This window comes from Rhinopithecus roxellana, chromosome 14, assembly GCF_007565055.1.
Source record: "Rhinopithecus roxellana isolate Shanxi Qingling chromosome 14, ASM756505v1, whole genome shotgun sequence".
Taxonomy (NCBI): Eukaryota; Metazoa; Chordata; class Mammalia; order Primates; family Cercopithecidae; genus Rhinopithecus; species Rhinopithecus roxellana.
In genome coordinates, this window is record NC_044562.1 from 44493072 (window position 1) to 44502119 (window position 9048).

The 9048-nt window shown below is 41.6% G+C and overlaps 1 protein-coding gene across 1 annotated transcript in view; it reads right to left on the reverse strand.

Annotated features, from left to right (window-relative positions):
* The window catches only part of ANKAR (ankyrin and armadillo repeat containing), a 72031-nt gene extending 66420 nt beyond the window's left edge, over positions 1–5611 (reverse strand). The window contains exons 1-2 of the mRNA XM_030916098.1: positions 5349–5611; positions 3048–3683 (exon numbers count right to left, since the gene is read on the reverse strand). Of these exons, the coding sequence (XP_030771958.1) occupies positions 3048–3648 (601 nt within the window). The 5' untranslated portion in view covers positions 3649–3683; positions 5349–5611. The remainder of the gene's footprint in view (positions 1–3047; positions 3684–5348) is intronic.
* Positions 5612–9048: the final 3437 nt, after the last annotated feature.

Below are 9048 nucleotides of genomic sequence, written 5' to 3' on the forward strand. Positions count from 1 at the left end.
GAACAGACCAATAACAAGTAGAGAGCTTGAAACAATAAAAAATTGCCAACAACAAAAAAGTCCAGGACCAGATGGATTCACAGCTGCATTCTATCAGACATTCAAAGAAGAACTGGTATCAATCTTACTGAAATTATTCCAAAAGATAAAGAGGAAATTCTCCCTAAATTATTCTGTGAAGTCAGTATCACCCTAATATCCAAACCAGGAAAGGACATAACAAAAAAAGAAAACTACAGACCAATATCCATGATGAACATGGATGCAAAAATCCTCAAGAAAATACTAACGGAATCTGACAGCATATCAGAAAGATAATACACCATGATCAAGTGGGTTTCATACCAGGGATGAAGGGATGGTTTAACATATGCAAGTCAATATATGTGATACATTATATAGACAGAATCAAAAACAAAAATCATCTCACTAGATGCACTAGATGCAGGAAAAGCATTTGACAAAATCCAGCATTGCTTTATGATTAAAACTCTCAGCAAAATGGCCATAGAAGAGACATACCTCAAGGTAATAAAAGTCCTCTATAACAAACCCACAGTCAACATTATACTGAACAGGAAAAAGTTGAAAGCATTTCCCCTGAGAACTGGAACAAGACAAGGATGCTCACTCTCACCACTTCTATTCAACATAGTACTGGAAGTCCTAGCCAGAAGAATCAGACAAGAGAAATAAATAATGGGCATCCAATTTAGTAAAGAGGAAGTCAAACTGTGGCTGTTTGCCAATGATAAGATCATATGCCTAGAAAACACTAAAGATTCATCCAAAAACCTCCTAGATGCCATAAAGGAATTCAGTAAAGTTTCAGGATACAAAATCAATGAACACAAATCAGTAGCACTGCTATACACCAACAACAACCAAGCTGAGACTCAAATCAAGAACTCAATCCCTTTTACAACAGTTGCAAAAAAACAAAAGAAGTAAAATAACATAACATAAAATAAAATACTTAGGAATATACCTAATCAAGGAGGTTAATAATTTCTATAAGGAAAACTACAAAACACTGCTGAAAGAAATCATTGATGACACAAACAAATGAAAACACATCCCATGCTCATTGATGGGTAGAATCAGTATTGTGAAAATGACCATACTACCAAAAGCAATCTACAGATTCAATGCAATTCTCATAGAAATACTATCATCATTCCTCACAGAACTAGAAAAAACAATCCTAAAAGTCATATAGAACCAAAATGAGTCCACATAGCTAAAGCAAGACTAAGCAAAAAGAACAAATCTGGAGGCATCACATTACCTGCTTCAAACTATACTACAAGGCTATCGTTACCAAAACAGCATGGTACTGGGATAAAAATAGGCACATAGACCAATGGAACAGAATAGAGAACTCGGAAATAAAACCAAGTACTTATGGGCAACTGATCTTTGACAAAGCAAACACAAACGTAAAGTGGGGAAAGGGCACCCTTATTCAACAAATGGTGCTGGGACAATTGGCAAGCCACATGAAGCTGGATCTTCATCTCTCAGCTTATCAAAAATCAACTCGAGATGGATCAAGAACTAAATCTAAGACCTGAAACCATAAAAATTCTAGAAGATAACTTGGGCAAACCCTTCTAGACATTGACTTAGGCAAACAGTTCATGACCAAGAACCCAAAAGCAAATGCAACAAAAACAAACATAAACAGATGTGACCTAATTAAACTAAAAAGCTTTTAAACAGCAAAAGCAACAGAAACTCTACTGAGTAAACAGACAAACCACAGAGTGGGAGAAAATATTTGCTAACTATGCTTCCAACAAAGGACTAATATCCAGAATCTACAAGGAACTCAAACAAATCAGCAAGAAAAAAACAAACATTCCCATCAAAAAGTGGACAAAAGATATGAATAGACAATTCTCAAATGAAGATATACAAAAGGCCAACAAACATATGAAAAATGCTCAACATCACTAATTATCAGAGAAATGCAAATCAAACCACACTGAGATACCATCTTACTCCTGCAAGAATGGCCATAATTTAAAAATCAAAAAATAATAGATGTTTGCATGGCTGTGGTGAAAAGGGAATACTTACACTACTGGTGGGATTGTAATGTAAACTAGTACAGCCACTGTGGAAAACAGTATGGAGATTCTTTAAAGAACTAAATGCAGAACTACCATTTGATCCAGCAATCCCACTACCAGGTATCTACCCAGAGGAAAAGAAGTCACTATATGAAAAAGACACTTGCACACGTATGTTTATAGCAGGACAATTCGCAATTGCAAAAATATGGAACCAGTCTAAATGCCCATCAACCAATGAGTAGATAAAGAAAATGTGGTGGCCGGGTGCGGTGGCTCATGTCTGTAATCCTAGCACTCTAGGAAGTCAAGATGGGAGGATCATTTGAGGCCAGGGGTTCGAGGCCAGCCTGTTCAACATAGGGAGACTCCCCCATTTCCAAAAAAAAAAAAGAAAATATATATACCATGGAATACTACTCAGCCATAAAAATGCATGAAATAATGGCATTCACAGCAACATGGATGGAGTTGGAGACCATTATTTTAAGTGAAGTAACTGAGGAATGGCAAGCCAAGTATTCTATATTCTCCCTTATAAGTGGGAGCTAAGCTATGAGGATGCAAAGGCATAAGAATGATATAATGGACTTTGGGGACTCTAGAGGAAAGGTAGGAGGAGAGTGAGGGATAAAAGTCTATACATGGGGTACGGTGTACACTGCTCGGGTGATCGGTGCACCGAAATCTCAGAAATCACCACTAAAGTACTTAGCCATGTAACCAAAAATCACCTGTTCCCCCCAAAACTATCGAAATAAAATTTAAACATTTAAAAAATGGCTTTGAATAAAAATAATTAAGAAGTAGCCACCTGCAGTGACTCACGCCTGTAATCCCAGCACTTTGGGAGGCCTGGGTGGGTGAATGGCTTGAGCTCAGGAGTTCATGACCACCCTGGGCAACGCAGTAAGACTCCATCTCAAAAAAAAAAAAAAAAAATTTTTTTAAAGAAGTGTTAAATTATCTTACCTGCTGAACTAAACTCTGAAAAAATGTCTTTATTTGTTTGAGGTTTTCCGTCGGCATCAATGTCCATGATGGTACGCCACAATTCAGAGAATCTAGCTCGTTTTTCTTTGGGCATATATATTCCATGCCATAGTGCTTTCAGCATGTAGTCAATATTGATCAGAATTTGCCCAATTCTGGTATCATAATAAGCTGGAGGTAACTGACAAGAAGAACTCTGATCATAATTAGCTTCTAAACTGATGGAAGGGATTTGATTTAGGCAATAAATTCCAATAGCCAACTCTCTTATCATTTGATGGACTTCTCTATAGTCTAAGAGGGCAGTAGGGTCCACGGGAGTCAGTAGGATTGCAGTGGAGAAGCCTACGTTATTCATTTGACTTATAATTCCACACGGGAGGTCTCCTTGAGAGCGAACATCCTCTTTGGCAGACAACCAGCTAACTAGTGCAGTAGTTAGTAACTCCTGTATTTCACTCCGATCATATTTTTCAAAAAAAGCAGATGCATTTCTTTGTATTGCTAAATTTTCCAGGTAGGTTTCTTCATCTTGAACTTGCTCAAATCTAGGTAATCCTTTTTTGGGCAATCTTAACATTTCTAATTAAATCTAGTGTGTCCTTTTTGAAGCTTCTGCAATGAATAAAAAGGAAAAGATTATCAATAAAATCTGACATGGCAACGAAACTGGATTTCTGTAGAAATAAATCTGTATCTTTCAACTACATAAGGTTAATTTTTCATGGTCAACCGTTACAGTTTTCAAATTAAAAATAACTGCAGTACATGAAAGCTGAAATTTGAATTAAAATAATTAAAATTATAAAATCTTTAACATTAACCATGTTCTGCTTTTCAAAGAAGTCAAAAGAGAAGATGCATGTCAAAAAGAAATGTTAAGTTTATGTGTGAGAAGCTACTGTTACATACCTATTTGTTGTTGGAGAGGCATTCTTTTGTGTATGTTTGTGTCTGTTTGTGTTGCTATAAAGTAGTACCTGAGACTGCATAATTTATAAAGAAAAGAGGCTTATTTGGCTCACAAGTCTGCAGGCTATACAAGCATGGCACCAGCATCTGCTCAGCTTCTGGGGAGAGCAAGCTTACAATCATGGTGGAAGGGGAAGGGGAGCCAGTGTGTCACATGGTAAGAGAGGGAACAATAGAGAGAAAGGGGAGGTGTCTACTCTTAAACAACCAGATCTTTCATGAGCTCAGAGGTAGAGTTCACTCTGCCAGGAAAGCACCAAGCCATTCATGAGGGATCCGCCCTCATAATCCAAACACCTCGCACCAAGCCCTACCTCCAACACTGGGGAACCTATTTTAACATGAGATTTGGCGGGGATAAATATCCAAACCACATGGATATTTATTTTGTTTTCAGTTTTTTAAAGCAAGACTATAATGACCTGCATGAAAGAAAAAGAAAGGGCAGGGCGCGGTGGCGCACGCATGTACTCCCAGCATTTTGGGAGGCCGAGGCAGGCAGATCACCTGAGGTCAGGAGTTCGAGACCAGCCTGACAAACATGGAGAAACCCCGTCTCTACTAAAAATACAAAATTAGCCAAACGTGGTGGTATGCCTGTAATCCCAGCTACTCAGGGAGGCTGAGACAGGAGAATCACTTGAACCCGGGAGGCAGAGGTTGCAGTGAGCCAAGATCACGCCATTGCACTCTAGCATGGGTAACAAGTGTGAAACACTGTCTCAAAAAAAAAAAAAAAAAAAAAAAAGAAGAAGAAAAGGAAAGAAGCATCTGCTTAACTTTCAATTTCTGTGCCAATGAATGCCTCTCTGTTCCTGAAATAATAATAACCACAACTACTATTTATTGAGCATCTACTATATGCCAGGCTCTTTACTATATGATGGTTTTATTTATTTCATCTGATTGGTCTCTATTATATAGTGGTTCTCAAAATTTAGCTTGTATCAAAATCACCTGGGGCTTGTTCAAATACAAATCACTGAATCCCACCACTAAGTTTCTGATTCAATGAGCTGCAGTGGGGCCAGGAAATATGCATTTTAGTAAAGTTACAGGAAATGCTGATACTGCTTGTTTGGGCGCCACACCTGAGACCCCAGGTGAGTGAGTCAGACCTTGTTATGCCCACTTTATAGAGGCAGAAACGGAGACCAGGAGGTTGCAGGACATGTCTGAGGTTTTACGCCTTTCAGAAACAGAACCCACGTCTGTCCATACTCAAGCCCGGGACCCACGTCCAAAAGCAGCTCGCGTCAGCCATGGGCACGGGAAACAGGATAGAACAAGGAAAGGGGAGAAACCTACTCTAGAATGACTGTTTTCTTGTCCGGGAGAGGGGCGCTGCGTCCGCGCCGTTCCCGTGGGGCTGGGAACAGTCGTCGCCGCCTTAGATGACTTCTCGCGGGGCCTTGAATCCGCCCTCAGGGGCCCCGCATGGGCCAGCGGGAGGCGCACCGGAAGGAACTGAGAGGAACTTTCAGGGCTTTTCACCCCACGGTGGCTGCCCGGCCCTCCTCGCCTCGCCGGGCAACGCTGCCGTCGCCCGGGCGCGGGTCGAAGCGGTTGGTCCTCCGGGCCCTGGGGTGGCGGGGCCGCTCCTGAGGCGGAGCTTGCAGGCGACAAGGCCTGGTGCGTCCCGCAGCAGCCGCAGCGCCCCCAGGCGGCGCCCGGCCCCTTGGCTGGCTCAGACCCCCCGCGTGCTCATCTTTCCCAAGCCCGCTTTAGCGCTCAGTCCAGCCGCATGCCGTGGGCACTGTGCCGCCCTCACTATCTGCCTCTGCTACAACACCAAAACAGAGTGACAGAGGAGAAAGCGCTGGGCGTTGAGGCAGTCCCGAGTTGGAATGCCACCTCCATCATCATTCTTTCATTCAACAAGCATTTTATGGAACACCTATTATGAGTCAGGCACTGAGCTACAAGCTGGAAACCCTAGAAAACAGGGCAGACACGAAACCCCAAGGAGCTTACAGTTGAACTTGGGGAGCTTACAGTTGAGCAGATAATCTCGCAGCTATATTTAACAGTGTGCCAATATTAGATGGAATGACAGCACTCGAATGAAAGCTAACCTAGCTCAGGGCTAGGAAAGGCTGCCCTCCGGGCCTAGAACTTGAAAAAGAGCTACCCAAGCAAAGAACTGGACAAGTAGCTTTTCAGGAACAGGGAACAGCAGGAGAGAAAGAACTGAAGTGAGAACAAAGTTGAAATGATTGAGAAACCGAGCAAAACCCTGCTTAGGGAACAAGAGAGATGGGGGCACAAACCGAGCTGCAGAGGTGCGCGATCGACAGATCATGCGGGCTGCTGAGTAATGATTTGGAATTTCATTCCAAAGGATTAGCCTAGAGTAGTGGCAGTGGAGGTGGGGCTCAGGGACTGTGGACAGATTTGAAAAATAATGAGGTTGCCTGTTGGTGACAGATTGAATGGGGATATGTTGACAAAGAAGGTTGTGTCCAAGTGAGAGCCACATTTTTGTCAGGAGCAACAGGATATCAGGGCAAGATTAAGAGTTCAGTTGTGTACATAATTGACCTTGAAATACCTGTGAGAGAAACTGAGATGTGAGATATGTTTAGATAAACAGTTCTGGGCTAAGAATGGCAGTAACGGTTAGACGTATAAATTTTGGCAGGTTTATAGTAATTGAAGCCAGGGGTGGGGTTGAAATCACCAAGGGAGAGCTTACAAAATGAGTTGAGAACCAAGGATTAGAGACCTGAGAAATTTAACATTTAAAGGTCAGGTAGAGAGAGTGGAATCAGCAACGAAGACAATGAAAGAACAGCCAAGAAGGCAGGAGGAAAACCAAAATTGGTCACAGAAGCCAAAGTGTGTGGGGGAAAAAAAAAAAAAAAAAAAAAGGAATGTCCAACTTTATTGGATGCTGCTGCTCGGTCAGGGGAGATGAGAACAAACTCTTCCACTGAATGTAGCAACATGGAAGTTCTTGGTGACTGTTTGGGGGAGAATTTCTCTTCCAGTAACCATGTCATTATTTTAGCTACCATGGAAATAAATACTAATTTATGAGAACTATTCCACGGTTTTTTTTTTTTAAAGAGATGTGAATGTTTGCACTTAATATGAACCATATATGTACATTCTCCTACTTCAAGGATTTCCCCCCACCCCCAGGTAGACAAATGGTTTGTTCCATGTGTCTCAAATCTTGGTAAAGAGTTGTCTCCTTTTTTAAAGGATCAACACAGAACTCCATCCCACAGCTAATGGGATTGAATAGCAGAAGGTTGTAAATACCCAGGCCCTCTTGTTCACACACATGCATGTATATCCTCTCTCTCTGTCTCTCTCACAAGTATCCTTCTGGAGCAGATGACCTGGAGATTCCTTATAAAAATTTGACTGATTAATACATTTAAATCTTATAGAGTAGCCCCTGGAATATAGCATTATATAAGTCATAGCTATTTTCAGTATTGAACTGTATTTTTGTTATAATATTCAATTCTAAGCCATGGGGCAAACCTCTTAAGTTTCATCTACTCCCAATATAAGCAATGTCAATTTAGTGCTCAGGTCCAGACACTTGAAATTGTCTGCTTTCAGATTGAGGGATGAAAGCTATGTAGGTAGTATCTAAATTTGGGTTGAACATTGCATCTTCCAGGGAGTAAATTCGGGGCATGTGAAAGCCTTTGCCAGGTTATTGACCTGTTTGTCAGGATCCTAAAATTTCTTTGCTACTATGATTAAAGAATCAAAGGGTGGCCACATCCAGAAATGGTGTCGACCCTAATGGACAGATTTCACAGTGACACTGGTATGGCAGTTAACAGTTGAGTAATGTGGGTGGATGTCAGGTTGGAGTGAATAGACAAAAAGGTGGGGAGAGTGACTGTGGATGAGAGGCAAGACATGGTAAATAGAGGAAGACGTATCCATCCTTGTCTTCAGGTTGACTAGGCTGAGGAGGAGGAGGAGGGGCTGATTTTGCTGTCTCAGGGGTGGCAGAGGCAGAAGAAAATCCAAATATAAGTGGAACTGCACAGTTCCAATGTGTTGTTCAGGGGTCAACTGTAATCTTAAAAAGTTATTGGGGTGGGAAAATGAGCTGCCTAAACAGACGTAATAGAAGTAACAAGTACTGTTCAGGAGGATGAACCTCAAGCAAATTGTTTAACTTCTTTAAACCTGTAGTTCTTTCATCCGTGAAACAGGAGCCTGTCTAAATCATGGTCCCTGAGGAGAGGGAACTGAATCATTTCTGGATGGAAATATCAAAGAGAGTGAGTCTGGGAAAACAAACCCTTTCTCTTCACTCTCACACAACACTTCTGACACCAGATGTGTGGATTTTTTTCTACACCAAGCAATTCTCCAGCTCTCTGAATACCAGCTGGGTATCCTCCAGTTTAATCCTGCCTCTATCTTCCTGAAGTTAGTGTCAGATCCTTCAGCTTCAAGGCTCAGTGCCAAAGGTGTCTCTACTTTAGATGGCAATTTCAAGTCTGGATCTCTGGTACTTCTGATTGACCAGCTACATAAATTGGGTGTTTTCATGACCCCTATTCAGGTTCAATAATTTGCTAGAATGGCTCACAACACTCATAGAAATACTTACGTTTACTGGCTTATGAAATAGGATACATCTCAGGCACAGCCAAATTGAAGATATGCATAAGGCAAAGTATTCAAAAAATATTACAGTGAGAAGGAGCTTCCATGTCCTCTCTGGGCATGCCACACTCCCAGCACCTCCACATGTTCAGCAAACCAGAGGCTCATCAAATCTTGTTCCACAGTTTTTATAGAGTTTAATAGACCTTAACCTTCAGCAACACTCTCCCTCCCAGAGGTTGGTGGGTGGGGATGAAATTCCAACTTTTCTAATCTCTTTTTATTTTTTATTTATTTATTTTTTTAGAGACAGGGTCTCACTGTTGCCCAGCCTGGAGTGCAGTGGTGTGATCCTAGCCTCACTGCAGCCTCCACTTCCTGGGTTCAAGTGGTCCTCCCACCTCTGCCTCCTGAGTAGGGA